General features: G+C 46.8%; 2 protein-coding genes across 5 annotated transcripts in view; both read right to left on the reverse strand.

The window, feature by feature from the left end:
- ARMC8 (armadillo repeat containing 8) overlaps positions 1 to 2,306 on the reverse strand; it is a 79,018-nt gene extending 76,712 nt beyond the window's left edge. For all 4 annotated transcript variants that reach the window (XM_059822974.1, XM_059822975.1, XM_059822973.1 and 1 more), the window contains exon 1: positions 2,237 to 2,306. In XM_059822974.1, the coding sequence (XP_059678957.1) occupies positions 2,237 to 2,281 (45 nt within the window). In that variant the 5' untranslated portion in view covers positions 2,282 to 2,306. The remainder of the gene's footprint in view (positions 1 to 2,236) is intronic.
- Positions 2,307 to 4,294: 1,988 nt separating this feature from the next.
- Positions 4,295 to 13,994, reverse strand: DBR1 (debranching RNA lariats 1). Its single transcript, XM_059822626.1, has 8 exons — positions 13,798 to 13,994; positions 13,587 to 13,711; positions 13,424 to 13,504; positions 11,633 to 11,718; positions 10,147 to 10,371; positions 9,207 to 9,287; positions 7,728 to 7,873; positions 4,295 to 7,192 (listed from the first exon to the last, which is right to left on the reverse strand). Exons 1-8 carry the CDS (start codon positions 13,992 to 13,994, stop codon positions 6,514 to 6,516), a joined length of 1,620 nt encoding a protein of 539 aa, XP_059678609.1. The 3' UTR covers positions 4,295 to 6,513.
- Positions 13,995 to 15,766: the final 1,772 nt, after the last annotated feature.

Below are 15,766 nucleotides of genomic sequence, written 5' to 3' on the forward strand. Positions count from 1 at the left end.
AAAAGAATTGTAACAGTTTGTAATAATTCATATAATGGCAGACAAACAGGAATGGCTAATGCAGCAGCAAGTCTACAAAACCCATCAGGCAAGATAGCAGCAAAACCACAGAATCGTATTTATATGTGCAGATGTTACTGCTGGGCAACATCCACACCAAGAACTAACCCTGTGTTCAAGTGTGATTTAAAGATGATGTACTTAATGGAGATAACAACGTGTTACGAGTCAAAGCAAGTTAACAGAGTGCTGTTCATGAACTGGGCACGCAAAAGGGGTCTACTTCAATTATCAGCACAGTCTTAAATTCCAATTTTATTATGCTTAATTACTATATAAAAAAACCCACAAATTCCTGAAAGAAAAAGTTTATAAGAGCAGTTAATGTTGCTCAAGAAGCATACCCACAAACCAGCTCTCGAAAATAAGGAAGCTCATACCAAGACATTTTTCTGTAACTTACTTTATCATACCATATCTACACATTTCAGAGACTGTCCTTCTATATACCATCCCACACAACTTCAATAGAGACAGCAGCACAATATTCTCCATAACATTTCTATAGCTACTTTATAAGACGAAGTGAACTCTCTCCTCAGCAACAGGACCATGCTTGCAAGCGAAACATTTATGCATCAATGATTTGTTATTCCCTTTGAGAAGATCCAAAGCTGGAGATAGCACGCGTTCCAAAAAACAAGGGTGGGAAAAGGGAAGGGAATTTTCCCTCCAGGTTCTCACGAACACGCGCCAGGGTGCGTTTCCATTATCTCACTTTTTTTTTTTCTTTTTGCCAGCTCAACTTTTTCTTAGGCTTTTCCCATTTTTTCCTTATGAGTTTTCCTTGAAAGAAGCTATAAGGGAACTGAAAACTCTTCCTTGCTTTTGCAAGTATCTACTCTTGGGCTGAATCTGCTCCCACTTCCCCACCCAGATGTCAGAAGCGCCAGCAGCTTCTTGCCTGTAGTCTCGCATAACTCTGAGAGAAGAAGAATCATCTAGAGGCAGCAAGACTCCTTTGTCTCCAGGAATACTATTAAATTACGCTAAATAAATTCTATAGATAAACTTCCACCATGTAACGGAAGACAGTATTTTTGAGAACAGCAATAGGCTTTCATCCACCTGATCTAGGTATTTATATGCAAAAGTTTTCTGGACTTCAGCGATACCACTGCTTTCTGTTTCTAAAATATCTTGGCTTTCACCCTATCAACTACTAGGTTCGCAATACGTAGAAGAAGGGCATTCATATCCAGGCAAACAAGTTTTTCAGGTAGTCCCTAAAAATAAACAATTTATCAACATCATCAGTTTCACGGTTCTCTTACCTAGTAAGAAATTCTAAGGGGAAAAAAAAAAAAGAGGGTAAAAAGCCCAAAACTTCAGCCCTTTTAAGCAGCATCCACGCTATACCTTTTGCATGGCATACTCTGACAAGCGGCAGGACTGGGCAACCAGCACCAACTGTTCTACTTACTCTCAGCTTTCCCCAAGGAAAGGAAACTAGTGGCAGTTGTCAGACCCCTTTCCGCAACACCAGCGCCCTGCCCACAGATGCAACACATCGGCCTCCTCCCTGCAGCAAAAGCCAAGGAGGCCGTGTCGTGAGATGCCGAAGAGCCACTACGAGAAAGATCAGCCCTTGGCCACCAAAACAAGACCCAGTTGCAGGCGAAGGGAGGGGGCACGCTTGGCAGGCTGCTGAGAGACCCTCCTCTGCCCTGCAGCAGCGTGGTGATCGCAGCTCAGACCAGCGCCAGCCAACCCTCCTTTCGCCGAGCAGGAGTTTCGCAGGGACCAAAAACGTTTACAGGAGGGCAGCTGAGGAGCGTAAGTCGTGCCAACGGGTAAAAATACTTTCCGACGAGGCAGCACCTTTCACAAGAATGGGAACAGGCTCCTCGGGAAAGGGGGGGATGCCGCTGCGAAGAGAAACCCCCCTCTGGGAAGAAGTTGTTGCGACAGGGGCAGGCACGAGGGAACGGGCGCCCCACCGACGCCCGTGTCAGCCCTGCGGCCCACCACGGCCCGCCGGGCCCCCTCCCGCCCCCGGGGCCGGCCCGCCGGGCCCCCCGCCACCACACAAAGGGGCCCGGCAGGTGCCGGGGGCCCCGCGCACCCCGCGGCCCGGCCCCCGCGAAGGCCAAGGTCAGGCCGAGCCCAGCGGCAGGCGGGCGCCCCCCCCGGCGGCCGCGCTAACGGGCGGCGGCGCAGGGGCCGCGGCACTCACCGAGAGGACGCTCATGCGGAGCGGCGCCTCCAGCACGCACGCCATCTTGGCGGACGCAGCAGCACCAGCAGCTCCGGCGGCGGCGCCCTCACGCTCGCGCGCGCGCCGCTGCCGCCGCCGGCGGGCACGGCCTCATGGCGGAGCGCAGCGCCGCCGGGCGGGGGGGGGGGGGAAGGCGGCGGGGCGGGGCGCCGCGGCCTCGCGCCCAGCGAATCGGCCGACGCCGAAACCCCGCTACCTTCCGCCAGCCCGCCGCCCAGGCGCATGCGCCCCTCCCGCCCCGCCGCGGCGATCAACGGGGTGGCCCCGCCTCCCGCCCTCGATCGCCGCGCGCATGCGCCTCTCGCCACCGCCCACCCGGACCGGCGGCGGCCGTCAGCCAGGCGGGCGCTGCGCGCACGCGCGGGGCAGGGCGCGGCCGCCGGCGGGCGCGAGCCCGAGCCCGTCCCGAGCGCTCCCCTTTGCGGCGGGAAGCGCTGCCTCCGCCGTGCCCGCGGGCCTCGGGACGGGTGAAGCCGTCTGCGGAGGCGCAGGCAGCTCAGGGGACGGGCTCAGCCCTGGTTACGTGCCACAGCTCTCGCAGCTCCGTTCTCTCAGCCCCGCTGCGGGGTGAACCCCCCCGCCCTCCTGACTTCGTCTGGGTGAAGCCCCGGCACTGAGGCGGGGGGGGCCTGGCCTGACCACAGGCTTCTCACACGGCACCCTCACACTGCTGTTCCTCTCGGCCCCGTTCCACAGCCCCACAACAGCCTGACCTTACTTTATTCCCAGCAACCAGGTTTAGCTTCGCTACCTTCTATGCTGGCTGCACTGGTGGAAGTCATAGAGTTTTACGGATCCTTCTGACACATCCTTATGCTGGGCCTTGCCCCGGTGTGCGTGGAGCAACTGGAACACAGTGAGGACGGTGTGAGTGGGGCGGGGGTTGGCGATTCATTCCCACCGGGTATATGGAGAGCTGGAGAGTCGTTGAGAACCATCAACTCAGGCGCAATCTTCATCGGGGACACAGGCACGGCCCCCCACTTCCCATCCTCGGCCTTGCTGTACCTAAAATGGATGGTTTGGGTTCTTTTTGTTGCTTTCATGAATTTGTTTGGATTGGGTTTTTGCAGAAAACACCCCCAAAAACCCAGGACTTCACTCAGTTTTGCTATAGACTTCTGTAAGATCTGATATTTTAGTATTAGCCCCCCCTGCTATTTCACATGTCGAGGCATAGGGATACTAATTCTATGAACTCGTTGCTCCTGAAGACAGAATCAAGTGCAGGGGGAGGATAGTAAGAACACATGTCAGGATTCACAAGGTCAACTTCCACTACTGAGGTAAATGCAGGTTCGCCATCTGTCAGAGATTGCAGAGGATAACAGGAGCACAATAAACATACTTTGGGATGCTGCCACAAGTTGACTTTAATAGCTTTAATGTTATTAAAAATACTCCACTTCTCATGGAAAAAAAAAAGCTATACCCCTTTTCTTAGTTTGTTTTTCTCCGAGGAGATTAATAACATGCTTTGAACAAAATACCCATGTGCTGACCTGGAATGAAAGAGGTTAACACTTTTCTTAAGAACTTTATCGGTAACAGCAAAAACATTTTTCAATTAAGTGCAAGTTGCATATACTGAAAAATCTGTGATTATAACTTGTACAACGGTCTGACAGAGAAACATTTTCCAGATGTTTCTCACCAAAATTTAGAAAGTCAAAAGTTTTCAGAAAGACTTTAAAGCTTCCTTTTAAAAGGGGACTGAAGACTGGGTCTTGGAAAGCGATTAAACTTTGTCAGCTTCCCCTAGCGTTTTACATACTTTTTGGAGTATTTGGCCTTCTTCACTGTGGAAGCTTCAAGTTCAGAGCTTCAGCCGAATTCTACATGCAACAGAGGGTCTTGCTGACAGGTAAAATCCATAATGGACGAGAGCACAGTAGAGCTGGACACTTCAAACTGCTAAGAGGGTGCGAACAACTACAAGAAAGGGCACAGTAACTATATAGATCAAACATGGTTTGTACTCAAAAAAAATTTGTTAAGTATATCTACCAGCTGCACTCTGTTCAATGGATGCTGAAACACTTAATTAAAAAAAAAATTTTAAAGATTCAAAAAAATCAGTATTTTATCTTGTCAAAGTCTCCTGTTTTCTAGAAAGCCAAAACACATTTAGCAGGAAGGGGAGGACAGAGGACAACACAGGACAGAACAATTTGCTTTAAAAAACATATGAAGTCAGTCTAAAAAGTCTATTACATGTAACATACATCTTCCACTCCAGTTCATGTAGAATTCGACAGCTGAATACCATGCTCAGATTTCTTGGGAGACTTTTCAAGTTCATAACACGATTTATACTTAAAATACTTTATTTCCATTATAGTCTTCAGATCATGAGGCATGCTTAAGATTTTAGCATTGCAAACCCAGGACCCTTAACGATACTGAACTATCTTCAGTAATCTCACTGATAGTTCACAGCTACTTTAGATAACCTGAGAGTTACACCAAAGACTTCCACTTTTTCATCACATCATACCACAGTTCTGTTTGGTGGGTGTTCTGACAGGTGAGCAGGCATAGAGAGATACAGGAGCAGTATTAAGAAGGCGCAACTAATAATGTAGTAAACAAGACAGAGTCCTCTGGAAAAAAAACCCAGGATGTTAATGGCATCAACCCACCAGCGTAAAGCCGTTAATCAGAACTGTGGAGAGCACTAGTTTTGCCATTTTTTAGCTCTTGAATACTTACACGCATTTAGTTTTCACAGTGAACTGCTGACAGGAGAGGAACCAAGAATCCCAGAATGTGGAAGCGATTTTAAAGACGGAAGTCCTGACCTTAGAGTGTTTCCCTGCTACATAACTCACACTCACCAATCCATTTCACTCACAGCTCCCTGTGCAGTTCCCTCTTCCTGTCAGGATGCTTTCTTCTTCACAGTGCCTGTGCCTTAAAGGAGCAAAACCACACAGGAGCTACCTCTGCTCTCAAGGGCAGCACAGTCACGAGGAAGTCCTGCTCCATCTGGACTCCGAAAGCTCACCACAGACCACCAGCAGAACTTGACTGTAAGACTAATGAGTCTAAAGCCATATGCTATAGTTCTTGAAAACATTGTCATTTTCATGACTTCAGGAAGCTTTGTGATCCTCACGCAGCCTTTTAGGTCAAAGGAGTGCAATTTGTTTGCTAATAATTCAGGGCAAACTAGAACAGTAAAAAGAAAACTTCCAAGAGGATCTATATTCTGGCAGCTGCTGTTCTCCCTCAGCTGAAGTTTATGATGGTACTTTGGAAGATTCCAAATTCAGTTGCAGGAATCTGGCTAGTAACACACTACTGAAAAGAAGTGACAGGTGAAAACTTAGGCTAATGATAATGGCAGGCATTACTGTCTCAAGCAACTGATAAACATCACATCAACCACCTTATATGAAAATACAACACAGTCTTAATTAGTAAGCATTGAGATAGTGATGGTGTCCACATTTAAGAAGCTGTTCATCCTAACTACTTGCATTTTAGTTTTAAGACATGGTTCTCAAGTTTTAAGAAACAGCCCGCAAGTGAGTTTTTAAAAAACAGAGATGCACTCTCCCACGGTCCCCATAAAACTGTCATGATTCAAATGAAGAGACTTGGTTCCCCATCAAAATGGTAATTAAAAGCCAATACTGGACAATACACATTGTTTTGTTTATGAACACAAAGTTTTTCTATGACATGAATATCGCCAGAAACAAAAATCTTCACTCTTCTATTGCTGTTTTGTTATCATGAGAATTCTATTTTCAAATTTATTTCACAGAGTTATTGCATATGCTACTTTGTATTAAAAGTTCAGTATAAAACAAGACAAAAGCAATAAAATCAAATCATTCAGTCTTGTAAGTCAGACATCCTCTCACCTTAACTTGAGTTATAGTTTAAGAGTTCTTTCCTTGTTAAACAAGCACGGTGAATCTTGTTTAGCAGTACAGCTGAAGATACGTAGTATACTCTAATAACCAAGAACTGAAGCAAAAGCAACTGATTATACATGAGCTTTAAATCCTTTGACGAAGTACTTTGTTGGAAATGCCTACTTCTGACTTACATGTTTAATCTGGATAAATCTTCTTCCCTGCGAGAGGTACATACAGCCTCTTCAGCTTAAGAAAGTAACATGAGTAAGATCAAGTAACATTAAAAGCACGAGTAGTCCACCACAGTTCTCACCACCTTCCCATAAAAAGGTGCGGAGAGAACTTATTTATACATTATATGAAGTATTATTCTGTTTTATCTTCATCCTCTGCAGCATAGATAGCTTGATTCCTTCTCTTAATTTTTTTAATGCCACTGTTTCCATTTTCATTACCACCAATGCGCTTTAATGGTCTCTCATTTAAGCTCTTCTCTTCCACCTGCTTACTCACACCAGATTTCTCCAGTTCCTCGTTAGTGGAATCCATAGTATCATCAGATGATACCGCCATGGAATCTGGCATGATCCGGATGTCAGAAAAACTTGCAGAAAAGTCAGGAGGATGATCAGGGGAAGGGTCTACAGAACATGTACTCAAGTCTTCATCGCCACCTTCTTCATCCAGCATTATTTCATCTGGGTTAATGGATGAAAGTCCAGAATTATCTGTATTATATTCACTGGGTTCCTCTGCTGACCCAGTACTGTCCATCTCCTCTTCCTCCTCCTCCTCCTCATAATCGCCTCGTACTGCGCCCTCTTCTTTAGCTTGCTGGATCCTGTCATTGATGTCAGTGAGGCCAAACTGGGCACAAAACTCAGTGGTCTGTGGATTGATGATATGAACTGGTTCCATGTGTTTTTGGGGCTTGCTGGGATCATAACAAGCAGCCGTCAATGTGAAGTTACAAGGAATTTTAAGGTTATGATTCAGCTCTTCTAACACCTCTTTGATGGCTTCTTCTGTCGCACTGTAATCCCACCTAAATAAGCGTATAAAGTTAAGTGCAGCTAGTCAAAAGGTATTTCCTGTTCCCGCTGCAAAGAGAAACTTTTAAAGATGGATAATAAATTCATCTTACAGCAACACCTAATTCCTCAAATGATTTTTCAGGCAAGTATATTGCCTTTGGTCAATACTGAGATTCCCCTCTCCCCACCACGGATCTGTGTATTGTGACAAGCCACCCGATAAGCGTTCACGCGCCCACCCCCATAATCCAGCCTGACTTTCAGTCTCACAGCATAACTGGCAAGATGATCAGCCACCAGGTATTTTTTGCCCCTCAAATGGTGGTACTTAAGTTAGCAAAACAAAACTAACTGCCTGTGTAGAGCAGGAAAGAAGTTGTATGCTCTAGAGTACAGCTCTTGTCACCATCCCCTTGGGTTTTCCAAGGCATTTAGGAAGAACTACAGGCGTTATAGGCTGCAGAACAGAGAAACACAACTCTTAAGATAAGTTTACTTCCAGTCCAGCAAAATCACACTTTCCTCTCTACTTTGCACACAACTTACTTTGCATGGAGGCCATTCTTTTCAGGCATATTCCATGAGCTCTGAGTCACATTAACGAGACTGTTGGTGGCCTTGAGGACTGCAATCCACTCAGCATCATACTCCAGTGAGTCACCTGCACTAGGATCATGCTCTATGTCTATTATCTGTTTAAAAAAAAAAAAAAAAAACCAAACAGAAAACAGATAAGGTGAGTTATTTCTCTTCACACCAGAAACTGATTAAAAGTCTAAAGTGTTACTTGCATGGTACAGAGTTTTAATTAACTTTCAAGTACACTGAGCTAGCGGTCTCAAACAAGTCCTCTCAAGTTAGCCCTACATAAAAATTTATAGCAATAAGGGAGTAAGAAAGGGCAATCGACAAAGGTAAAAGGCATTTCTGTATTTTAGCTTACAGCAATTAAGAAGCAGAACACCGTCCTCCCTACTGCCAGCTTTGGACAGTTATACAACTTAGAAACCAGAATTTGCCTACTCTTAAGTTCATGCTGCCTTCTAAGCGGAAATACCTCAAGAATTGGTAGCAACAGTTATTCTGCTGTATAAACAAGCATTCTTAGCACAGCAACAACACTACCGTGAAATGTTTTTAAACTTTCAACAGCTGACGAATTGAAATCCAAACCACTTTGTCTTCAGTGACATTAACCTGAATCAAACCATTTGGTTTAGCCAAACTGACCTAGTCAGGCTCTGATTTTAAATAATCCATAAAGTAATTCAACCTTTTAAGGTAGTTTTAGGAAGGGAAAGAGAAAAAAAAAAAAAGGATCACTTTAAACCAGAGCTACACACAGGTGGATCACCACACTGCTGGAGGTAGTACTACTCCAGATCAGTTTTGCTACAGGATTTTAAGTCTGGACTAGCACCCCAGTGTACCTTTGCAGAAGTCCAGCCTCATACTCTCTCCCATCTTCAAAAGGTAGCTACTAGGGCAAATGGATCCCACCACACATCCAAAGGACAGATAATGAACCATCTTCCCTTTAAGCTGACAAATAAAGGTTACTTTAAAGTAAGACTACTAAAGCACTTGACCGCATTTGAAGAACATGCTGTCAGCAGCTCCCTCTCGTAGCAAAGGATTTTAGATTCATCCATTTGAGATGGCACCCCAGGCAGCATGCACAGGCCACCAACAGGAACATTGTTTTGCTCTTGGCAAATCAGTTTGGCACTCAGGTTGAAAATTCCCACAACCCAGACCTCCTACTTGGCCACTGCCCTTCCTAGCCAAGATACGCCAAGGTGGAAGGAAATGGTAGGATTGAGCAAACACCGCACCTGCATGACAGGACACAAGCTCTGCTTATTTCAAGACAATATTATACAAAGACTATTCCACACGTGCACCATTCCTAGTTTCTTTCCAATTCCTCCATTTATCGGAACTATTCTTCAGCTTATATCTAAGCAGAGCACTCAGCAGTCCAGACAAGTGAAAAAGTGAAAACCCACTGCACGTGGTCATCACCTGCAGAAAGTCTCTGTGCGGCAGGCATTTATCCAGAGCCAGAAACTTTGTTGCTTTTGGCAGCTCTTCTTTGGAGTTTGTCTAGGAAACAAATGGTGTTAAGACAGTCATTAGCACTTCTATGAAATTTGACCATTCTAAACAAGTTAGATTTAAAGGTATAATTTATACAGAAAAAGACTTTCTGAAATAGAAAATCAGCGTGGGATTATAAGAAAGGGATGGAGGGACAAAGAGGAAGACAGACTTCACTGGAAGTCTAACAGAAGCTGGATGCAGATGACAGCAAGATAAAGCAAAAGCCACATTTCATCCATAACCAAGGCAGCTGAGCACACCCAGCCTTGCGGCAAAAAGAAAAACTTTAACATAATTGGAAACAGACTTCTTGAGTCCTAGAAGGTCTAGAGTTACATTTTTACAGCTAAATAACTTGTAAATAGGAATAGTACGTCACACCACTTTCAGGAATAACTCAAACCAAGAGAAGTTTCAACCTACAGGGGCTGGTTTTTGGCTTTGCCCAGGCCACCAGACAACTTCATCTACCAAGCCTTGCTACAGGCATCCTCCCATCCCCAGTTAACCACTATCTTCTTTCCTGTCGCTTCTCTGTCGCCTTATTTTGAAGTTGTCTCCTTCCCAATAAAGTGGGAAAGAGAGTGCTTTCCTATAAACTTAAATTAAGACGTTTCAAGTGCAGTGATGTTAGCTATTTCATGCTGTCCCTGAAAACGATTAGGTAGTTACACCACTGATTTGTAAAATCTCTAACTTATATAAGCTAGTCGTCTTAACAGCACTTAATGTTTTGTGGCTTAAGCTGAGTTTTAATAACTGAGCAAAAACATTAAGTTGCTTTTCTGGACGTGATTACCTGCATTGGAATTCTAAAGTGTGCTTGGGACACGTATATTCTTGAATTTTTTTTCCCCTTTACCTGGTGTTGCATGAAAGCTGCAAATTTAACATGAAGATGTGCTGAGAACCAGTAGGTGGGTTTCAGATGCTGCAGAAGCTCTGAAGCAGCAGGGCTTCCTAATGTGTTGCTCTCCACTTCTTGACGGAAGAAGGATTTCATTTTAAGAAGCTGTTTCTTGTTTCCATAGTGATATATGCTCCTTGGCCAGTCATGTGACATAAATATATCAATTGGACGCTTTAACTGTCAAGCCAAAATGCATGGGGTGTAAATAAAATACATATGATAAAGAAGTTTTGAAATTACATAGCACAAGATGGAACACGTGCAACACGTTCTACCTCAGATCAATACAGAGCTAGCTGTGACCAATAGCCTCACTTTCAAAGCAAGTAAGCGTACAACTGAGCCCCATCTTTCAGGTGGCCTTTGAAGTTGTCAAGGAACTCTAGTTTCCACGGTTTGTACTACACTTTCTTGGGACAGTCAGCTATGTTTTCTATACACTGCCTTATAAAAGGGATCATATCATCACAGTAAGTGTCAAGCACTCAGAAGACTCTTAAAAATTACAGCTATAGAGCAAGTTCTCTACCCACAATCAAAGGCATCTTCTTCCTCATGAAATTTTTAAAAGCTTTGTTTACAAGGGATAATGGCTAAGCACGATATTCCTCCTCAAAGGAAGCACCCCACAGAAGTCTAATCAATGTCTTAAGTACATCTTGGTTCAATATTCAACCTATTTCCATCAGCTGTATCAGAACACACTTGTAGATGAAAGCCGAGTCCAGCTAATAAGAAATTCACAGTGAAATGCATCAACTCTTTACCACGACAGCAAACCTTTGTCCTACGTTCAGCATCACTGCATCTACTGAACACTTAAGTGTGCAACTGCAACCCCAATAATAATTCACAAGATGCTTATAAATACATGCATTCACACCACGACCTCAGCCAAAGGGAGCAGCCCTTGTGACAAAGCAGGGAGTAGGCAATAGCTCAAAAAAAAGCTAATCTGTCCTTTGAATTTCTTGCCCTGGAGTCAAAAATACTTCAGCCACAGAAATTCAGGATCAGCTTATCCAGCTGGTTCAATTTTGATTAGTTAACTTGGTACCAACCAGCCTATATGTTAGACAAGGTAGCATCCATCTTCCTAAAGCTAACCTAAAGCTGGAACAGAGGTGTATAGTTAGAGTACCTCCCATTCTGTGAATTTTATCCAATTAAAAAAAAAACCAACAGCAATAACAACAAAAAACCACTCCTGCCTGTGCCTGATTCTGATCAAATTAGCACTGCTACGCAAAGCGTTGGAGGCGATATTCAGCAGAAACAACACTGGAATAACACCCAGCATAAAATGGCCTGTCCAGATTAGCTGGGAGTTGTTGGTAAGATTTGCCATCCAATAGCATACTTGTTCCGAGTAGCTTTAACAACTTTAAATTAATGAAAGCTATTTACTACTGTTTAAAAAAATACAATTTTCACTAACCTGCTTGAGTTTGAAGACTTCGATATTCCTCACATGGTAAGCGCTTCTAATTGTCTGCTGGTTGTATGGTGGACACTCAAAGTGGCCTGAAACATTGGGGGGGGGGGGGGGGGGGGGGGAAGAGTAGTTGGCTGAATCAATAGTTCCCTCCTAACACTGTTTGCAAGCTAGCTTCTTGGGGTCATATAGACACCTAGAGCAACTCCAAATACAAGGCTGCCAATAATCAAAGGAGGTACTCTATTTCCTTTACACGAGGCTCATACCAACAGGCTGCTAACTTTTTATGTGTGAGGCAAATATGTTGTAAAAATGAGCATCTTTTCCATTCTGTGTCTTTTTTTTGTAAATATAGAAAACACAGTAATCCCGTTGTGGAAACAAAAACCAGGAGTTTGACTCCAATACTTAAAACCCAGGACCCGTCTGAAACAAGTAACTTTTGTTTTATGTGCTTAATTTCTGAATGAGGTTTGGTACCTCTCTGGTGAGATAACACCCCTCATTACTTCCCCACACCCCTTACCTCCACAGTTACGCTGCACAGCCACGTGCAATCACATATATAGAGAGATGTTTGCTGCACAGCCATGAAACATATGTATCTACTAATATCATGGCTACACATGCGAACATGTGGCACAGCCAAAGTACATAAGATAGACGCGAACAACGGGAACAAGCAAAGGTTGGGCATCGACACAGTGAGAGCACAGAGCAAGCCTCTATGAGCAGCCAGTGATCAGAACATGTTAGGACGTAACAACTCAGACAGAGGTATAAACTAAAAGATCACAAAGCAGTGCATGAGATCCGACTCCAGACTCAGGCCACTGAGGATGTGATTTTTTTTGTTTCTTCAGGAGTGCTGCCACCAGCCACGAAACTACAGCTTAACAGATTCAGCAGCAACTTAAACATGCCTGTAACCGCCCACAGGCACCACAGACTCTGGAAGTGCAAACATGTACCCTGTCAAAAGGGATGCAGTCTCCAACTTTGCCTTGGGACAAGAAACCTGAACGCCTAGTAGAGCTCCTACATACTCTTGAGAATGAACATAAAAATTACTTTTTAGTAGTTAGCATTACTATCAAAAAAAGTCTCATCTCCCACATGCAATATTCAGGCATACAAACTGTATGCTTGATAACAACAAATTTAATCAGTATTATAGGTATTAGACAGAATCAGGTGTTCTAGAAAACTAGTTCAGTACTTTGCAGCTTGAAAGCCATCTGCAAAGCTTCTCTGAAGCAGTGTATTACTAAAAATAATACTACTGTACAGTAATTGCAAGCAAGAGACTGCTATTTCATGTGTTGAGGAGATCAGAAAGACTAAACTATCTTCTATTTGCTGACACCAGGTATCATCTGTGACAAGATTTCTGTCCACCGATGGAGACCCTTCCAAGGAAGAACTTGAATACATGTACATATAACCAGGAGGAACCAATCTCAAGAGGTACTGACACTAAGCCTCAGCTCAGGACAGCACGTTTGTACAATATTACACTTATAAATCGACTGCTTCACACAAGGAAAACTAAACACAAGACTGGTCCAACAACAACATTCAAAAGGTGCACTGCTTCCTGCTGTGGTCGCCAGGCAGCTACCGACTCATCTACCACCTCCAGAAAAATCCACACGTTGAGCCAAGAGAGGTTTCCAGCATAAGAGCTGGTTCAGCAAAGAGGAGGAACAGCCAGACCCTCCCGCGACAGCTCGGGTCCAGTGCTCCCCTCCCTGCTGCTCACCCAGCCAGGCCCGCTCTGTCCCGCCATACCTTTCCGGTAGTCGTGAGACTTGAAGATGCCCGAGATGCCGCCGATCCTCACGCCACGGAACCGCACCACGCCCGCGTAACCTAGGGGAGACGGGAGCGCGGCTCGTCACGGCGGGGCCGGGGCAGGGCAAGGGGCTGGAGGGGAGCCGGCGGGGGACCCTACCGAGGTAGTAGATGTTGGGCGCCACCCACCCGCCGTAGGGCAGCTCCTGCAAGTGGTTGGACGCCTCGTGGTTCCCGCCGATGAACACCGTGAGAACCGGGGCCTTCTTCTCGCCGGAGTAGTACCTGCGGAGACGCGACAGCTGTTGTAGCGCAGCGGGCCGGGCCGGGGCCAGGTGGGACAAGGCCAGGCCGGGCCGGGGGGCGCTCACCGGTAGAAGGTCTGCATGTGGCGGTACTTGGCGGGCACGGCCATGCAGCGCAGGTCCGCCTCGTTGCGCACGGCCTGGAAGTCACCGCAGCAGAGCAGCAGATCGGGCCACACGTTGTGCCGCCGCTGCAGCAGCTCCAGCGTCTCGTACATCTTATCCAGGGCGCCATGGCAGCACCCCGCCACCGCCACCTTCATCGCCGCCGCTCCTCCACCGCGCAGGCGCCGCGCGCGCCTTCCGCGTCACCGCCCGCCCCCGCGGCGCCTGCGCGCTGGCGGAGCCCGGCTGGGGCCTGGCGGGCGGGCAGCCGCCGCCCCCGGGAGGGCGCTACGGCCCAGCCCGTCTCGCCGGCGGACAGCGACCCGGGGCGCGCCTCACGCACCGGCGCGGCCACGGCCACGCGTGCCCGGGCCAGCCGAGGCCGCTCCAAGATCCGCTGCTGTCAGATTGGCGCGGGGGGTGCTGCCGCGCTCCCCGTCTCTCTCCCCGACCCCCGCGGGGATGAGTCCCGCCACAGGCAGGTGGGACCTGCGCGACGGGGAGGAAAACTGTCACGGCAATTAGCACGACGGAGCGTAATAACTCAAAAAGGCCCGTCTCACACACAGAGCGGAGGGGTAGACACTTGCCATGCCTTTTGCAGCGGGGCAGGAGGCCCTGCAGAGGGTAAGAGGGGCTGCTCAGCTCCCCCCTCCCCTGCGAAGCCAGCAGGCGCTTCTCCCCGCAGCCAGAGCCGGTGGGGTGCAGCCCGCACCTCTTCTGCCAGCCTGGCAGGGAAGCCGCAAAAGCTTTGCTTGTTTCTCGGCGCGTGGCACGAAGACCACAAGCAAAGCGGCGGCAGAGCAGAGTGAGCAGTTGCCGTGCATGCTTTGGCCTGACATTTGTGCCAATAAAAGACCGGTTTGGGTTTGCAAAGGACACACCGTCCCTGCAGTGCTTTTTATCCTGCCAGTCCAGCGTCAGGCAAGCGTATTTTTAGCATAGTCAAGCGCTGGCTTCTTGTAACTTCCTAACACACAAGGACAGGAACCATCAGTGGCTTTACCAGGGCGATGGGGGTACAAAGCAGGGTGAGAAATGGGGCGTCTCTCCCTTTTCTTACAGGCTGTCGGGTTCCCTCTTTTGGAGAGCGCCAATTTCCTCCTTTTGAAGGGCAGTGACTTGGATCATAGGGTGGTATTTGTGTGTCACGTAACAAAACCGCTCCAGACTTTTTCCACTGCTTGGGTTTTTTTTCTTTAACAGTCTTGAGAGATTGAACAAAATTACAATAACATAGTTAAGCATTAACTTGCTACTGCTTACCCTGTAATCATGGAATCAAGCAGACATTCCTGTTCCCCTACAGTAGCAACGATTACACAATGGCCTCTCTTTTCATACTAAGAAAATATGAGTGTTCTCCAATACATTTCATAATTTCACAATGTTGGGTTACTGTGTGTGTTCTTTGGGGCTCTCATCCAAGCCCAGCTGAAGCGAAGGGGAAAGTTCCTCTGGCTTTCAAACCCTACAAGTCTTCAGAGTAAAAGTGCGTACAAAAGTGTTCCGAGGCGCGCTTAGCTCTTCGCTAACTTTGCTGAGACTTACCGGGGCGTAGTGTGAGAACTCGGGGGTCACTCCAACGCATCGCCCTGGAAGGCTTTCCAGCTTCTCTCGGGAAGAACAGCAGCCCCGCACATTTGCCATGTCTGACTTCCTGAAATGAAGCAGGTGAAAGACGGAAAAGGTCCATGAGACTCTGGAAGAGACCGCCTTACCCAAGATACGCCATCTTGGGGGCTTCCCAAGACTGCCGGCAGATGCATCCTTAGACTGCCGGCAGATGCGTCTCCTGCCTGCCCAAATTCATCCCCAGTCAGTCAAGGGTAAGCTGATACGGTAACTGTAATTCCTGGGTTTGTTAACTTGGGATCATTTCTCATGCTCCATGTGCCAGTTACCCAAGTGAACTGGTGCACAGTAAAAT

The sequence above is a fragment of the Gavia stellata genome, chromosome 11, assembly GCF_030936135.1.
Source record: "Gavia stellata isolate bGavSte3 chromosome 11, bGavSte3.hap2, whole genome shotgun sequence".
NCBI lineage: Eukaryota > Metazoa > Chordata > Aves > Gaviiformes > Gaviidae > Gavia > Gavia stellata.